The sequence below is a fragment of the Sesamum indicum genome, linkage group LG2, assembly GCF_000512975.1.
Source record: "Sesamum indicum cultivar Zhongzhi No. 13 linkage group LG2, S_indicum_v1.0, whole genome shotgun sequence".
Classification (NCBI taxonomy): Eukaryota; Viridiplantae; Streptophyta; class Magnoliopsida; order Lamiales; family Pedaliaceae; genus Sesamum; species Sesamum indicum.
Window position 1 is genome coordinate 13312148 of NC_026146.1, and position 18840 is coordinate 13330987.

The 18840-nt window shown below is 35.8% G+C and overlaps 2 protein-coding genes across 4 annotated transcripts; both read right to left on the reverse strand.

Annotated features, from left to right (window-relative positions):
- LOC105156046 lies at positions 804–10854 on the reverse strand. The gene is made up of 14 exons (XM_011072076.2): positions 10397–10854; positions 8754–8876; positions 8092–8161; positions 7672–7785; positions 7194–7277; positions 3931–3981; positions 3664–3693; positions 3486–3548; positions 3312–3377; positions 3054–3182; positions 2656–2691; positions 1891–2010; positions 1252–1434; positions 804–1141 (listed from the first exon to the last, which is right to left on the reverse strand). The coding sequence occupies exons 1-14, from the start codon at positions 10741–10743 to the stop codon at positions 1031–1033; spliced, it is 1527 nt and encodes a 508-aa protein (XP_011070378.1). The 5' UTR covers positions 10744–10854; the 3' UTR covers positions 804–1030.
- Positions 12968–17394, reverse strand: LOC105156047 (GTPase-activating protein gyp7). 3 transcript variants are annotated; one of them, XM_011072077.2, is made up of 5 exons: positions 17031–17390; positions 15890–16025; positions 15706–15755; positions 15193–15246; positions 12968–14461 (listed from the first exon to the last, which is right to left on the reverse strand). In XM_011072077.2, exons 1-5 carry the CDS (start codon positions 17315–17317, stop codon positions 13210–13212), a joined length of 1779 nt encoding a protein of 592 aa, XP_011070379.1. In that variant the 5' UTR covers positions 17318–17390; the 3' UTR covers positions 12968–13209. The 3 variants fall into 3 exon arrangements, with proteins under 3 accessions (XP_011070379.1, XP_011070381.1, XP_011070380.1); XM_011072079.2 differs by having other exon boundaries at positions 16691–17173; XM_011072078.2 differs by lacking the exon at positions 15193–15246 and having other exon boundaries at positions 17031–17394.

Consider the following 18840-nt stretch of genomic DNA (forward strand, 5'->3'; position numbering starts at 1 on the left):
TTCGTTCAGATCTCGATATTCTTTTTCAAATCATTTCTGAGAAATGTCCAAATTTCAGCCTGTAAACCCCAATCCCCAGGTCAAGAATTGGACATCTAAATATGTGTATATTCATATTTTGTAATCGTTCCAACTACAAACATACATTATTATACAAATTCACCTCCGAAACACAAAAAAAAAAAAAACGAACAGAAAATTCCCAGAACGTACACAATCTTTAATACTATTGCTGAATCAACTTCTCTCATCCCAGAGTGGAGATATTTACATTCATTTCTCAGACTGGTCAGTACATATACATATAAAACCCCGCCACACAATCAGTGGGATTTAAACCTCACAGCATAGCCACCAGAAACACATCTTTTAAGAAAGCGATTCGAGGACAAGTACAATCCTAATCCAACCCATTGACTACCCTAGTTAGCCAGAAATAGTTGAAGTAGACCACCTCAAACGAAATAATGAAACAAATTTTCCCTAATATACTTCAATTTGATTCAACCAGCTGAGGATTTGAAGATAGTAACATCAACAATTAAAATAGGAGAAAACTACCAATTCACCACAAATGATCTCAGTATTCACATATTGCCAAGTGATGACGCAACCTAGGCCGTTTTATTAGCTATGAATATTAACTAGAGTGTAAATGTTTCCTAGCCTTCATGATTGTATAATCACCACAAAACAACTTTTCAAAATCATAAGAGAGTCTGTCAAAGTAAATTCTATCTAAATTAACAGAGTCAGTATGATATGGCCTTGGCCTATAGTTCATAATAAGCACACTAAAAGAATGAGGAGCCAAAGAATATCGGATTAGGTGATTCTGAGCATTTGTATAATCAGTAGTATTATTGTGAACAATGGCACTGACGGACTTCCGCAAACCTTCCTCATTTTATAGCAATGGATCAACTAGTATACAAGTCTACATGAACAACAAACTCGTGCTGGTTCATAAACTAATAGAAGGCCTCCAGAAAATATTTGCAGTGTCCACTCATAATTTACAGTTACAAAATTAGGCAGTTATTATACCAGCCAAAACATCACTCTTACCCCGTGCAAAAATGGTGTAAACTAATCGAATGGCATCAAGCCATCCATCCATAGATTCCCAAGACTCGGCAACCTGCAAGGCAAAAGAGCAAAATTAGGGAAGATACTTTAGATATGACGACCTCTGAGAAAGAAAGTAAAAAAATTCCAACTTATATACCACAGGAAGCAAAAAACATTTACCAAGAAAATAGGTCCACGAATTGTGTCAATGCACAAGCCGGCACCAGGTGGCAACGTAAGATCTGCACATGCTGATACAGAAATAATATTTGGGACTTCAATTCTTATGGAAGATCTACTGATCTCATCTCTTGATTTTGGTGAAAGGCTTGGTAAGAAATGTCTTTGCTCGACTCCATTAATCTGCACAAATATGATTCTTAAGTTCCACCTTAGTAAATAGTATTGCTCACAAAGAATCGGATCCAGTGAGATTAAGAAAGCTGTAAATTTAGGTAAAATAGCTGGATATATTGTTGAGGAAACTCCTGAAATGTCAGCAAATTTGTCTGACAAAAACCTCATTTAGGGATCAAAGTTGAAGTAGATGGACTTTCAGGATGGAAAGACCACTAATTGAAACAAAAGTAATGTGAAACCAATTGTGAGTTGAAGGACTTGGCATTACATTGTCTTACCTTTTAAGGTTTCTAAAGTTCCTAGGTGGATCCTTCAAATAGAAAGACAATTCTAATTGCTAATTGGAAATAGATGCCATCAAATGATCAGAGTAGTCAAATTCAAAGAATAATATTTTGGTAATAAAGCATAATTGATGATAATCCTCCTTTAATGGCATACCAAAGATTTTACTCCTACCTGTTGGAGCACTTCATGATTCAACACAAATTCAGTGCGTTTCCAATCACTGTGAGGTGCAACTGGATTTCCCACAGGTGGTGCTGTCAGATATCCAACCTTTAGATATGGCAGAGGCAGCTGGAAAAATACAAGTTTTCTCAGAGCTGTTATTTGGAAAAAGATGCACAAAAGTGTAAAACATGCTTCCAGAATATTATATAATGCGTAATGCCTGCCACAGTTTCCTTCATCCAAACAATCAAAGCCGACCCCTGTGCAGGTTGGGCTTATAAGACCTTGTAAGTATTTCCTATTGATTAACTTTAAATAATGAACAGGAGGAGAAAGGAATTGCAAATTTGAAAACATCAACGAAAGACAACAGTGAACCTGTAGCCAAACAGAAATGATTTATTGGAACTACTAGCATAGCATGGAAGATCAAACTGTCCCCTAAATATATTTTTAAGTTATCTGTTTCAATAATAAAAGAGAAGTCAAATAATTTCATTCTTCTGAAGGAAAAGAAAGGTCAGTAATAATTGATTTCCAATACGTAGATGGAGGAGATCTAGTTGTGAAAGGATACTGTAACTCAAGTAAATTGAAGGATGAAAGAAATAATAGCTTGACATATTTTGCCAACAAGAGTGCTGTGAGATCACCAAAATATTGAATAGCTATCGATGAATTCCTATATAATTTCAGTTTTTCAGCCACTACGAGCACTCAAGGGTACTAATAACTGGAGTCAAAAATTAAAATGCTGAAGAAACGGCATACCATAGAGCGTACAAGCTTTAAAGCACTAGTGTAAACCTGTATGACAACATAGAAACATAAATGAGGTCAATCCTTAACATACCAACAACTTTGCAATGGAAAACAATTAAAAGTTAAACATTCACAAGATGGAAAGCTTTCCAGATGACAATAAGATGAGCAGTGAAAGAAATGCCAGGGACAACTGGTGGCATAAGAAAACATGAGGAGAAGAGAGAGCAAGGGAAAAAAAATCAGGATTTCACTATATACGGAGAAATCTGAAGAATATACTGATAGTTGTAACTCTAGCTAATAATCTAGGACAAAACCCTAGGTCATTTAATGTAAAAATAGTAGATATGAGCAAGATGTGAAAGGAAGAATAAGGTCTTGGCCATCAAATGTATGATGCATACCGAGTAATTGGGCTTTAACGCATGGGCAGCTGCAATGTAGATAGCAGATTGGCTGTATAACTCATCAGGAGAGACCTCCTTCCCATTCATGGATCCTCCACTTCTTGATATGTCTTCAGCTAATCCATACTGCATAGATAAAATCCATGTGTATCACATCCTTCTGTTACTCCTACTATTTTCCTAAAGCCAATTTCATCTTTTTCTGTGAATGTAATAGTATATTCCAAATTATTAGAAGGAAAATGTTGAACTAACCAGTACAGTTCCGAGATTGTAAATTGCCCTATGGAAATCAAATTGCAACTGTATTGCTGCACGGAACTGTAGGCAAAAAAGAAAGCTATTAGGTAATCACCACGGACAGAATTTTACTAAATAGTAAATGCTCAATTACATTCAAGCACTCAGCTGAGTAGATGAATTCCAGACCTTGCTGATGGCAGTTCTCACTATTTTTTGTTTCTCACGAGCAGGAACAATAGCACTGAGCTCCTGAAACATCAATTTTGATCACAAGAGCAGAAAAAGACCTTCAGAAAACATTCTTAAAATGTGTCATGTAAAACTAAAATAAAAAATAATGTTTGGTGCAGATGGAATATTATACCTGCAGGGCAAGTCCCCAATTGTTAAGTGCCTGTAAATTAATCCTAGTGTTAGTCAATATCAAGAGAAAAAAATAAAGTGCTTCAAGGAAGATTCATTCACTGGACAGAAAGGGAAAGTGGAACAACAAAAAAATGAGGAAGAAAATAGTTCAGTGATAAATATAACATAAACTCTACTACAAACATGAGACCACTGCTTATCAGCTGATTAATTGCAATACAAGGGCCTATTTGCTTTTGTTAGATTAATTGATATAAAATATTACCTGAGGACTGTTCCAATTGAGTTGGACTGCCTTTTCATAATTCTTTGTTGCCTGGAAATTAAGGAGCAGAAGGAAACTACATTATCAGATAATACTTTTACCAGATACTGTAAATGTATACAATGTGCTTAATCATGCACAAGAAGATGAGTTCTCATCGAACACAACTATCAAAATTAGAGAAGGCGAGTGGTGTTCCCAGACATTTCTCCAGGAACATCTGGTGCTAGATTAGTTCTCCTTCTGCCACACAATACATTCACCAGCACACAATACCATATCAACAAGGGGCCATTTTCAATTCTCTACGAAAAATTAATTCATATTTGAACTTTAATGGGCAATATCCTACAACATCGCACTGATTGCAGTGTAGTCCATTTCCCAATTTTCCACTTCGAGTAAAATACAGATCTCCTTAGAAATCCGATACACTGTGGGAAAAATGAGTTAATTTGGAGGAAATTACTTGGAATCAGAGATAAAATTGCAACAGGTTTCCAAAATAACAGAAAGACTTCTACACTAGATGGGATATTTATTATCAAATGTGGATATAAGTGGTTACACGGAGATGAGACATTGCTATAAGATGGTCTGGGCTAGATTTAACGTGCCTAGACACTCCGACATTGCTAGTAGACATGAGGAAAGGGTTACTAAGGACCAGATGCTGAATGTTCACGAACAGGTTGATGCAACATGTGTTTTTTAAAACGCCAGTAATGAAACCATGGAGCAGTTTTTTAGAATGTCCATAGTCTAAACAACTCTGTAGCTCGATTTTGACATGGATAAATTGTTTCGGATGATTTAAAATGGCCTGATGGATTGTCTTATTTATATTAATATTATTAAAAGAAACAAAATTGCAAGACTAACCCCTTTTGGGGGGATTTGCAAGTACACTGCAAGTCGTCGTCTCAGATGACGACTCCCATAATTTTTATTTTCTTAAAAAAAAAAGTCCAAGACGTCATTGAAGGTAACTACTTGGAGATGTTACCTTACGTGACAACTCCATTTATTTATTTATTTATGTCAATTATTATTTATTAGTTTACATAATAATTAATACTTAATAATTAACATTATTTAATATTCAAATTATAATTATTATTTAATAATATATTAATCTTTTAATAAATAAGTATTAATATTAAATAAAAATGGCATGTAATATTATATTTGTGTACTAAAGAATTAAAGAAATAGGAAAAGGATAGCTACCATTCCTAACATCGTTCCTCCTTGCAGTGTGCACCGATATTGCTTGAGGCACGTGTGTTCCAACTATAACAATCATTATAACAACGTGCAATTAAAGGATCTTTGGTTGAAAGCAAACTACATGCATTCCTAATGATATCGATTGGCCACAAGCACGTGCAAGAGAACAAACTTGTATCCAACAAGAATCCCAAGAAAGCCAAGTTCCTTCGCGTCAATCTATGTGTCAAGACGCGGTTGTAGACAACAAAGTAATGAAGCTAATAGCTGATTTTTTTTTTATTTGTATATAAATTTACGAATTTATTAATTATTAAATATTAAATAAATATATAATATAGTATGAAATATTTTTTGTATTATTAAATACTAATTATAATTTGAAATATTAAAATACAGCACATCCCAGACATGCCTCTTATAATATGTTTGCTCAACATCTGAAGAATTCTTCATTTCCAAGATAAATATGATTCTTCATCGACAATGGCATTACTCAAAGATATGCGCCTGGATACAATGTTTCACGCCAATCCATCATATAGTGCATATCGAGATCAGTTGGAGTCAAGCTTACAATATCATCAAGTCGGTAGCACAATGCCGATAATGATGATTAAGAACAAAACGAGCCAACAAAGCCTGTGGTGAGGAAAGAACTCGGCAACAACGTCAATGACATTTGTGGCATCATATTACATGCCATTTTTAATTAATATTAATATTTATTAATTATTAAATACTAAATAAAATTTTATTAACATTCATTTATTAAAAGTATTAATATATTATTAAATAATACTAATAATTTGAAAAATTAAAATAATAAGTAATTATCAATTAATGATTAGTGTTTATTAAAATTAATTATTGTTCAAAATAAATAATAACTATAAAAAAGTAAATGAAGTTGTCATGTAAGTAATGACTCCAAGTCATTATGTGAGACGACTCCCATAATTTATTAAAAGATAAAAAAATGTTGCAAGTCATCATCTGAGATGACGACTCGCACTGTATTTGCAATTCTCTCCAAAATTGGGGTAGTAAGTCTTGCAATTTTTCTTTTTGTTTTATGATATTAATATAAATAAGCCTGGATGGATTTCCTTTGTTTGTAATGTTTTTAAATATAGTAGCTTGAGAAGATTGATCCTTTCTGCCAGTCCGGTAGCAGCTATTTTACCTGATATGGAGAGACATGAACAAGATCACTTTCCAAGGCCAATTTTGGAATGTGAAGAAGGTGTTTGAAAGATTAAACAGGAAGTTAGCATTAGAGCAAAATTTTCCAGACCAACGAAAATGACTGCAGGAAACAGTGTTACTTTGAGCAATGCCCTGGTTCAAATAGCCAGCATTTAGTTTGTTGTAACCCTTAGACATTGTTTATATACGTAACTCCTATTGGCTTCGATGGCTAAGATTTGGTTAGGATACCCTTCATAGAAGGTGAGACTCACGAATACATTACCCTCCATAGCTGTCCGTGTATATAAACATTTGGTTCAGTGGGTACAATAATGACATGTTTCACCCAGAAAAGGACAGATACAGCACTACTGCTCAATATCATAAGTTGGTATAAGATGGAACTATTCAGCATCACTGTTAACCATCCATTAAATAGGCTTCTAATTAGTAACATGAAATAATATATCAGTGAGCATAAAACTCCAGAAAATACATTCACATAGATCAAATTCCATAAGCACAGTAACGTGGACAGAATTAAAACAAATAGAAATTACCTTTCCTCCCTCCCACACTTTATTATACTTTTTTTCTTGGTTAACCTACTGGTTTTACATATGCGAAGCTTCAACAGCTTCTTCATTTATAAGACTACAAAAATTTCAACATCATCAACACTCCCATGAAATAAAAGTTTGACCAGAAGTATCAATTACCGAAGCAGAAGAACATAAAGAAGCAAATTGACCCAAAGATTATAATGACCACAAGGATTCATTCCTCTGTCAAGCCATGAAAACATTACATGCCACATAATGAGTACAAAAGAAAAGTTTTACCTGTTTCCAGAGTTCCTCAGCTTCCTTTGTACGGCCACGCATTTTTGCCCGGTCAGAGATTGCAATAGCCCAGTTATAGTAAGCCTGAAATCATGATAAAAGAAATGAATGATGGAAACTAATTTCTACAAGTACCCAACCTAAAAGGCGATACTGAGAAAGCCAAGTGAACATCATGAACAAACCATAAGTTGACCTTTCATCTACTAATTCATAACAAATAAGATAACATACAAAAAATGCTTTAATAAAACGAATACATGGTTCATAAAAAAAGTAGAACATGGCAGCAAGACTTCAGACTATTCAACACACTCTTGATGATCATTACAGAAGGCAATTTTGATCTGCGGTAGGGCTCTATTTTATTCTAGTGCACCAAAAACTATGCAGCTACATATTCTCATCTATTAACATTCAACAGCCAGAAATCAGACACATTACCAACTAAAATACCATTAACTGCAATTACACATACATCATTCAGTGTGGGACAAAGACGGGTAGCCTCCTCATACTTTCTACATGCCTCTTCAAGCAAAGCATCCTTGGTAGGAGAACTGGAATCTGGATTCACATTATCAGCGCTTTCCTGCACATAGTACAAGATTTATGGAACCATAATACCCGTATTAAGATGCCGCTTCAAGACACTGACTCTGTATTTCTGAAGGAAAGATTACTCTACTTCCAACTAAATTACAATACCAATGACTAATACTAGTAATTGGAGATCCAAAGCCGATGGTAAAACACAATAATTTTCAAACCAAACTGCCCAAGACATAAAAAAATTCCATTATCCATAAAGTTACTTGCAGCCAAGCAAATTAGACTGCAAGAAAAACACTATAAGCACATTCTCAAAATAGTCTAATTAAAATTGCACGAGTCAAACCTGAAGGACCAGTGCCCAGTTGTACAATGCATCATAATCCTCTGGATTTCTCTCTAAAGCAGTTGCATATCTGAACATCGGGCCAAAATATGCTGATTAACTAATAATATTTCAGTGTTATAAGCTATTGCAAGGGAAAAGATGCTAGATCATAATGGTTAAAGCAAAGATAAGGTCATCCTAGTAAACTTTGCTTATGCACAAACATCCATGAATAACACAGCCCTGAAAGTCCACGAACACGTTCAATGGACAAATGAGTACAAACCAGATATATGGAGACAAATAGCACATTCTATGGGAATATCAAGTAGCAAAAAGAGAAGAGGAAAAGAAAAAAAAAAAGAGAGATCAAAGGAAAAGACAGGTCATTGCAGCTAATAGACTTAGTGTACAGTGTCCTGCGATTGCCAAAAGACTGCTTCTAGCATTAGTATTACCAAGTTTTCACCAGATACCAATTTTCATATGAATTTAAGTAATGTATTCCAGATCAAGGAATCCCTCAGATATTAACTAGAGTTTGCTGAAGAGGGGAGAGGAAGAAGATGCACTCAGACATTTGGAGAATGACAACCGACCAACTACATAGTTAACAAGAAAAAAAATGGAGGATATATTAGCAGTTTCATTACATAATGCACTTAAGACAAGCTAACTACCTCCTGGCGGCGAACGTAAGAATCCTTTGACGAGATCTACCTTCCTCATCAAGACCTGTGACACTATTAATCAACTCCATAGCAGCACTGTTCTGCTCGATTTGCTGTTCGGAGCTAGGTTGGCTAGAAGAGCATAACAAATACACATTAAAAAAGAATAAGAGAATCAGTTGCATTTCAGACAGTAAAGCCAAATCAAATTCCACGCGGCTGGTGAATTACATAATTGAAACAGCCTTACAATGTCCAACAGAAGTAGTACGTGAGCAGCAATCAACAAAAGTGTTTCTTAAACCAAGTAAATCCTTAAATTCAACTAGAATAAAAATCAAGGAAAAATGCAGTTATTCATTGAGAATGGAGCTTGGTCTTGTACTAACAAAGAATCTTTGAACCTACAAACATCAGTAAAGCACACAAGAGAAGACAAATATACACTGAAAGGACGTAGGTGGGAAAAAGCTATACTGAGACTAGGAGAAACGTTATTTCAAGTAGATACAGCATTGTTTTTGCATGCATCAAGGTGACAACGAATACTACAAAACAAGCAGCAATTTAAAATGGTAGTATTAGATCTAGTTATGACATTTTAAGTGTGCACATGTACCCATGTGGTTGGAGTTCAACTCTCTAAATATATCAATTTCACAACATTTATGACGGCTGTGCAGTATCAACCAAACAAACAGTATATCAATCTGAATATCTGAAATGAAATCATAGATAATGGACAGAGTAGATTGTTGATAGCAATGCAGCATGTGTCCTTGGATTATTTTTGCCATTCTTTGAGTGACAAGTGAAGGAGATATGCAGATTAAAACTTCTCTTAAAGATGAAAAAATCAAAGTTTAACTCTTTAAGACGTTCACATCACTCACAAGCTAATGCCCTGGAACTCAAATATCAGACGATCAGATATTCTTTTGGTAAATGAAGACTAATGCATTAACTTATAACTATAGTCCCAATTCTGTAAGTTACTCACCATTCCTTTTCAAGCTTCCAGACATTATTCTTGCAAGTGAGTATTACGCTGATTCATACTGCTTAATAACAATAACAATAATTCACTTCATATAGGAACTACAGATGAAACAGCAATAACAAATTGTTCATCATTTCTTAAAGTTTTATTCTATTGTCAGCCTTAAAGTCCTCATAAACGATCATGCTTCAACTCATTTACCAATTCTCACATGCTAACAAGTTTCAATGCTTCCATGTCTCTCACCTTTGATCTGCTAACAGAGCTTTTAAATTTTTTTCGCAGTAGTTACAGTAAAAGTGAATTTAACTGGTTACATTAATAGTAAGGAGTTTTAAATTTCAAGTTTCAACACCTAAGCCATGATTCCTGCAACCTAAGTTTCTAATTTAACCACTTCAGCACCAATAATTCAGTTAACCAATTACTAAAACTTCAGTTAGATCTGAGCTGCACCAAAGCATGACTCCCTCACACTACCATTAATCCAGCATTAACTATCCCAAAAACCATTTTCTTTTGAGAACTTGTACTGACACACAGACTTCTAAATCTGATACACATTCTAACCTTCGATCCCACAACTTCAGTGGCACATGACTAAATCCAGAATAAAGATTCTCATTCGGAACTTTTCCCGAAACTTACTGACCTATGAGGAGTATAAACCTCTTTTCCATCGTTGTCAGTGGCATCTCCACTCTTCAATTCATTCAGCAATTCTCTCATAGTAAACGACCGATTGCCCTCGGCATCTATGTTCGACTGCACTGCGCGTGAGTCCGCACCATTTGATTCATTCACAATTCCTTCTTCCGGCGCAGAACTGGAGGCCTCAGCATCAACTGGTTGTACCTCGCTAGATCGTTCAGCCTCAGGTGGTTGTAAATCGGGGTCCGTAGGATCAGGGAGCTGGGGATCTGGATCGGTGGGCGGCACTGCGGGTTCAGGTTCCGGTGATCCATTTTGCAATTCGGTTTGCTCGGAATTCGAAGACATAGTGATGAAAACAGGATTGGGATTTGGAAGGTGGGAGTGGGAGAAGGAACAGAGGGATCTCTATCTTCCTTCAATGCAACGACTAGTTGAGTTGCGAAATTTCTCCCTCATATATTTTTGTGGACCAACAGAGAAATTATTTTCAGGCTTGATGATAACAAGTATGCAATCACAGGCCCAGCCCTCGGCCATGGACTCGGGTTACAGCCCAAGACCACGTTTGATTCGTAGCATTCGTTGTGTCTTTATTTATGCTTGGTTGGACGGAATGAAAATTTATTAGCTCGGGACTAATCGGACAACACAATGGCCCATGAGTGTTAGATTGTTATCCAGCCAACCCCATGTGTAGCTGATTAAATTTCTTGTACCAAATTTGTCATGGAAATTGACCAGCCAACAGTTCAAAATGCACCTCTTTTATGCTTATTTTCATCTTTATTGGAAAATTCAATTAATTCGTCTAACACACTTTTGAACCCCATTTCCTTTCACTCTCCTTCATTTTCGCTTGTTCGATTCTGAAGTAGGCATCCGTGGTTGGGATTTTTTCCTTAGTCCAAGGTTCATCTTTTTCCTTATTTATTTAGTTATTATTTCTACATGATTACAAGGGTCTTACTCTCCTGTTGCTTAATCAAGGGCCATGTTTTTTAACAGCTCCCTTCCAAAAGCCGATTGGAGGCAGGTCTAACGCATAGGGAATGAATAGTCCGCTTACTTCTACCTAAGAGATAAAGTCCCCTCCTCCTAGCTTCTACGAAGGGAGTCTTTGTTGACTAACGTGACAATGGCTCCATATTGGATGCAAACTACCTGTGCTTCCTTATTTCAAATTTTAACTCTCAAATTTGTGACAATTAGAATAGAATGAGAGTCAAACATCAATAAATTCATAATACAATAAACTAAAATTACTATAAATTTAAATTAAGTGAGACAAATATCCGTTACAATAAATCACATTAAGTAACGTACAAACTCATATGTCTAGTGGGATTCAAAATGACCTCCACCTTATCCATGAAAACCTCAACCTTACTTGTAACGCAAGACATCATTGACCAACTCATCTCTCTTAAGACATTGAACTCGTGGCCTGGATTGTCCTTTCTTGAACATACATTCCCCAAAATTGGCGTGGATGTTTCTACTCATATTATTTGCTCAAGAATTTCAGGATGCATCAATATCCTTGGTGCTGAATACACCATATTTGATAACAGAGATCATGTAAAGCTCTAGAGGAGTCGAGTACAATAATCCAAAACCACAAATTCTGTGCGGAAATAAAAACACTAGCGGGACGTATTTCTGCACCCAAACTCTTAGCATTTAAATTTTTTATCTTTATTCTTGAGTTGATACAAACTTTTAAACTTTCAATCAGTACCATTTTTTCTATAAAAAAATATAAAATTAGAGAAGGGAAAATTGATGAAGCCTTTTGCTTATATTCATCTTTTCGATAGAATCTGGGACTCATCATGTGAACTTCAAGATTCTCCTGTCTCGACTCTCCCACAATTTCCTTTGTGGAGCTTGTATTCTCTGTCTATAAAAACTTTAAGCTCATATTCACACTGATTATGGTGAAGCCATCGAACATTATACAATCCCTTTAAAAATAGATAGTTTACCAGCAAGTGAAAATATATTGGTATTAGAGAGATGATGTCATTGTGAAAACGGATCCCCCCTAAATACGACGTCCGCACAATGACGAGGAAGACAAAAAACCGATTAACTACTACAGAAACGACAATGTACCCAGAATGATTTAGTGCTTGCATATAGGGTAGTAAAATAGATGAATTATCAATGTTCATAGTATGGTATTTATGAAGTGTTCCAACAGACTCTTGTTACAGACATCTAGTTCGGTGGAAATACTTTGATAAATGACCATTAAGAGCAAAACCATTAATCTTGATTAGAGAATACAAAGTATGTAACAGCTCAGTGACCAATTTTATGCACAAATGCGTTATGACTGATCTATCCCCTTCAAGTACGCAACGTTGTGTTCTGGGTTTTCATCCCACGCCTCAAATCTGACTCTAGATTCACTACCAACCATAGATTACCTCAAGTCCCAAATCAAGCAAGTCTTTTGACAAAAAACAAGAATAATTTGGGTGGCCTGTCAAGCTGCATGGCTTACTGGTTTAGGCTATTTCGTTGTAAAGAGACTTCCAAGTTATGAAAACAAAGACACCATAAGTATGTCTAACAATCTTGTTAGAGGTTGCCACTTCACTAGGGAGTCCTGAGTGAGGGCAATGCACATAGTAAACCCATAAATAAACACATAGAAGTTGCCTATCATCTTTTGCAAATGAGAAATAAATCGAGGGTTCCTTTGTCTTGACAGGAGCCTCTGCGAAGAAACAAGAAGTAGAAAAAGAAAGAAATAGAGAAACTCGGACATGATCGAACAAGAAATCAGGTGAAAGTTATTTTACCCTAAATCTTGTCATGGAGGGTCACAACCAAATCATGAGCATCGTCTAAAAGTTTCCAGACATCCAGATTACCTGCCATGCTATTGCACTCCCTCATGATTTCATCCATGCTGCTATAATTCTCTATGATCAATTTCCTCCTCTGCAGTACGCAGGCAGCTATTGCATAAAGTAGTAGATCATCTGTTGGTGGAGCTCTTAGTCTCATTCTTCGCCAAGCAGACTTTACAATTCCAGCCCGAATTGCTGCTTGATCAGCCCACATAACCTCCCATAGACAAAGGGTCTGCTCGAAAGTTAACTCCCTCCTGAACAGCACTACCACCATTCTGTACACAAAGAAACAATCTTCTGCCTGAAGCTTCTCCAAGTGATTGTAAAGATGTGAATCCTTGCACTTAATAATTTTAGATACAATGTTTAGTTGTCTCCTGATTCCAACCTCATCAAGACGAAAGTTATGTCGAGCTTTGCGCATGAAGCCAACAAAGCACCAAAAGGCTACATGATCTTCCTCTATCACTGAAATAATTGGAGAAAGTAAATCACTCATACCCTGACAATAACCAATCTCGGGATCATATACAGCATAAGCTTCCAGAATAGCAACAAGACGAGCAGCATGATAAATTCTACATGGCTCAAGATTATCGTAATCCTTCAATTCGACACTCTCGGCGCGTTTTCGTGCCTTCTCTTCTGATACTTCAGCTTGAGATGGGGAATAAATGATCCATTCAGCATTAGCCCGTATAGCATCAAGGCGTATGATCCTCCGCCATGTGGCGAAATTTTCGGTTTTATAAGATGCATTCTGAGTTTCTAACTTGTCAGGAATGGAAGCAACAGGCTCATAAGGATTGTTATCTTCTGTGTCCATTGAGCCGAGAAGAGGTTTTGTGTCCTCAGGATCGTCTGAAGACTCAGAAACTGATGAGTTAGTTTCATCTTCAGAAGCATTATCATTGGTGATTACACCGTCATCTTCTTCCAGCTCCGCTAAATCCCTTGATGTATTAAGATATGCGCTATGACCATCTTTACTAACTACCTCACCTGACAAGCTAGCAACCTCCATCGAAATAGAAGGTCTGGCACTAGCAACTTCATCCAAGCTTGGAGAATCTAACACTTGACTGACATATCCATTATCCTCATTGCTATTGTTTCCAGACATCTCCTTCAACTTAAAACTCCTTTCACCACGTTTTATAATTTGACGACACTGTCTCCGTAACTCTACATATTCTCTTCTGCGACATCAATGAACAGAAGCATGAACCAGTTAACAAAAAACTCAAAACCAAAACATAGAATTGAACAAGATAGGAAAAGGGGGAGATATCCTAAATCAGATAGAATGAACTATCTACACACTCTGAACCATACAGATTTGAAGTTCGTGAGCGTTATAGAGAGAAACTTTGGGGCACCATTTACTTAGCATGAACATTGAGCTAAAAACTCTTGGTTCCAAGTGAAGAATACGTATATGCATGCCTCATTGGCAGAACATACGCACATATGTTTATCAAAATAGTTCACAAAGCAGCTTAACCATTTCTGTAGGTTTCCAAGGCAAATGCTTCTTTGGACATACGGAATTAAAACAGATGGGTAAAAGTAATGTTAGATATTATAACAAAAGCTGCAAGAGAAGTATGTTTCACTAATTATTTCCCAAGTCCCAATCAATCCGAGTCTGATACCAGGCTTTTGAATTGAAAATCCTTTGGACTTCAAAGGACTTTGTTCGCTTGAGTATGGCTGTATTCAAGCTAAGGTGAGTAATCATTGCTAAATCATTCTCCAAGAGGGTGACATAGAATCTTAACTTTTGAAGAATCAACACTAAAGGATTTTTTTAATAATACAATTAGTTTTTTATTGTTTTTACTTTCTGGAGGATTGAGGGTCTGGGAGACGCTTGATTTCCTTTCCCTCAGCTCAAACATACTTAGGCCATATGAGATAATCAATATACCTCTTTTGAGCTCTAATTGTCTCTCTCTCTTTATTTGAACTTTTCACATCATAGCTACAAAGACAAACATCAAAAAAGGAATATTAGCAGGTGAAAAATCCAAGATAAAATGAAAAAGAAAAAGGAAAAGAAAATAGGCTATTATATAATACAACAAGAATTTACTGTTATTGGAACATAGAATCTACCATCATCACAGTCGAGTCATTTAAGGCTTTAAGTTCCACAAACACTTATGTCGATTAACAAAAGGTAAAATTTAATAATTGCACACAAGAACAATTTCATTGCCTTCTTCAGGTGTCAGGCATGAAAAAAGATGCCATCTGTGTGTGTGTGTGGATTACTACTGACATGTTGAGAAGGCGATGATAAGCCTATAGAGACTGCCACTACACTAGGGTCTTAACCAGATGACATCTCTAAAGTGTAATGACAATGAGAAGAAGCAAAAAAGAAATACATGAATCACAAGTGTCTCTTTGAAACAGGTATTAGCAGGAGAAAGCTTACAATCCAAGAAGGAATGGCCACACCTCTGCCCTTATGCTTGGTTCAACCCCCTGTATCAAATTTTAATAGTTAACCAAAGTTGATGCACAAATTGCATAACAAAATGTTTTATGGAAATGAAAAAAGGTTATACTGATTAAATATTCTGACAGACATGTTTATAACTATTAAAGGAGGAACATACACCAGTCCGGATTTTCTTCAAAAACTTGACTCCTCCATCAGAGAGTTTACCATCCACGTCAAACAAACTCTTCCACTGTTTCGCCAGAAGAGCATGTTTCCTTCTCCTTCTTGACCATGGAGATTTAAGACTTCCCCTGTAAACAATGACACAAGATATCTAAGTTTCCACCAAAAATAAACAATACTTACCCTAATCAGAAAACTTAACTACATAAAGTGAAGAAGCAACAGAAGGCAGAAAACTTAACAACAGAAGGCGAAGAAGCAACAGAAGGTACGATATAAGATGGAGTTCTTCAATAAAACAGTATAAGCTCCTTTTCCTAGAAGAAAACTTCAACCTTTGGGCCAATGATAGAGATTAGATTCCTATAAATAACCAGAGTTCTGAATCAAAGAAAAGTCTAGCTTTTGTTTCTTCAAAAGTTATCATAACTTATACCAGTTTCACCCTAAATTATAACCCAGATATCTTTAAGTAAATCCCAAATTTCTCAAACTCTCTGACCAAAACTTAGGGAATAGAACCAGAATCCACACCCCTTTTTCTCACTTCAAATATTCAGAAGCCTCACTTCACAGGCCAATTAGAAAGACGATAATATACAAGTGCCTAAAATATACAGGGATAGTATAAAGACAACCAGAGGAAGAGAGTTTCCAGAATTGAGATCTGAGGAGCGATAAGGAAAACCCAGGAAAAGCAATTTAATCGTCAATCAAGGAACCAAAAAAAAAAAAAGGGACCAAAAAAGCAAAAAGCTTTGAAGAAGACAGAAAATGAGTGAAAAGAACTCACCGATCAGAGGAAACTGGTGAGGAAGACGAGGATGATGAAGAAGCAACGATTAACAAAACCGATCTCAAAGGAATCCACGAAGAAGATGATGACGACGATGATGGCGAGGAAGGAGACGGCGTCGTATTATTCGACCCCAAAGAAGTCTGGCTCCGCCTCAGCGCTCTCATCAACGGTTGTTTTTGTACCAACATCTACGTATACCTATCTATCCCTTTCTATTTCCCCACAAAACCTACACACCAACCGCTCTATCTAAATCTCCTAGGTTTACAAATTGAAGGTTAATTTGACGAAACTCATGATTCCTTTTTTATTTGATTTTATTTCTCGGCTTTACCTACGTGAAGAGTAGACGATGGTGGCGGCGAGTGCGAGGCCGGCCATAGCCGTAACGGCGATGGCTATTTCGCCATTGGAAGAGGACGCGAAGAGCCCGCTCCCCCCGCCGCCCAAGCCTCCACTGGCCTCCGCAAAGATGGTGATCCTCCTCCGACCATCACCGCCGGGAAAGATCTGGTGCATCAACGACACCAGCACCACCACTGCCGACGCCAACACGGCCAGTACCCTCGAAATTACTGCTATGCCCTGGCACCCCTTCACTCCCAAACTCCTCCACACCATCACCAAACTCAAATACACCCCTTTTTCTCTTCCTCACTTTCTCTTGCTTTTTGAAAGGTGCACTGCTCTCATCTAATTAAAAATAAAATTAAAATAAAATATAATAATTAAAACTTTTTATTACTTCCTCTGTCAAACAAAATGAAATCTTGTTGATGTGTCCATAAGGATGATCGATCGATCGATGAATAATGATGATGTCTGAGATTCCATTGGCAGGCCTATTAAAATTATATTGCTGGCCCGTTTTCTTTGGGCTCATTCCATTTTCCTTTTTTTTTTTTTTTAAATTTTGAATATCTTTTTTTCATAATAATATAATCCATTGATTTAACCTAATAACAAATTATTTATTTCTCAAGATTTTGAGGAATCCTCGCGACAGTTAAAAGTAAGTGTTTATCAACTGTTTGTTATAAATGGACCGATCAGGGTTTTTTTTTTTTTTTTACTGTTTTGTTTTTTAAAATTATTTATATTAAGTTGATTTAAATAAAAAATTATAAAAAAATCTTTGTAGAAATTATACTATGTTTGGTTTCATTTTTAACTTGTTTTGGTGTGTTCTGTGGGGATAGAGAGATAAAAACGAAGATAAACAAGTATGTGTTAGAGATAGTATGTATGTTTGAATTTATTTTTGGAGATAATATGAAATAAATATAGTATGTTTGATGTTGTTTAGTGGGAGATAATTAGTGTAAACTTATTTTGATCTAAAATAAATGAGTTACTGTTTCAAAACATCTCAAAATACCACAAAAACTTTCAAAACAAATCAATGCGAACATTTACCATACTGACATGGGCCAAAAATGAAACCAAACAGTATGTATGCTTTTATCAACTTCTATATCTCATTCATAAAATTATAAATATTAAATTATTTTTTCGAACAATGGATTTCTTTTCACATATTTTAATTTTATTTTCAAATAATTTTATTTATTTTTTTATAATTTATTCTCACCCCTACAAAAGAATCTATTGCAAACTGCCTGAGTCACCAACCTAACCACTATTCATATATCTATGTTTTTATTAGTTTAATTTTGAATAGTTTGAGTGTCATCAAGGAATTTTGTTAAGGGTAAAAGGTAAACACTTTTCTAGTAAGTGAAAAATGCAGCATGAGATCCGACATTTTCTCATGAAAATCTATATAAAATTTAAAATAAATATATTTTTATTGAAATATGAAGATTAAAAAAATCAAAATATAAACAAACAAGCTTTCCAGCTTCGGTACACGTTGAATTGAAACTATAAAAATATTATAATGACAGATTTATTGTAATGATAAAATGAGTTCTGGGCTTATTTCATGATCCTGTAATTGTAGGGGCGAAGCTAAGCCCCGTCGAGCCCTAGCGATCGATAGGACTTGGCTTCGGCCTGGGCCTATTGGCCTATCAAACCCTAAGTATGAACTTGTCTTGCCTGATAATAAAAAATTGAATTAACTTATTTCAAAAATAATTTTTCGACATTCTCATTTTTAGTCTTCATGCACTAGTTATAAC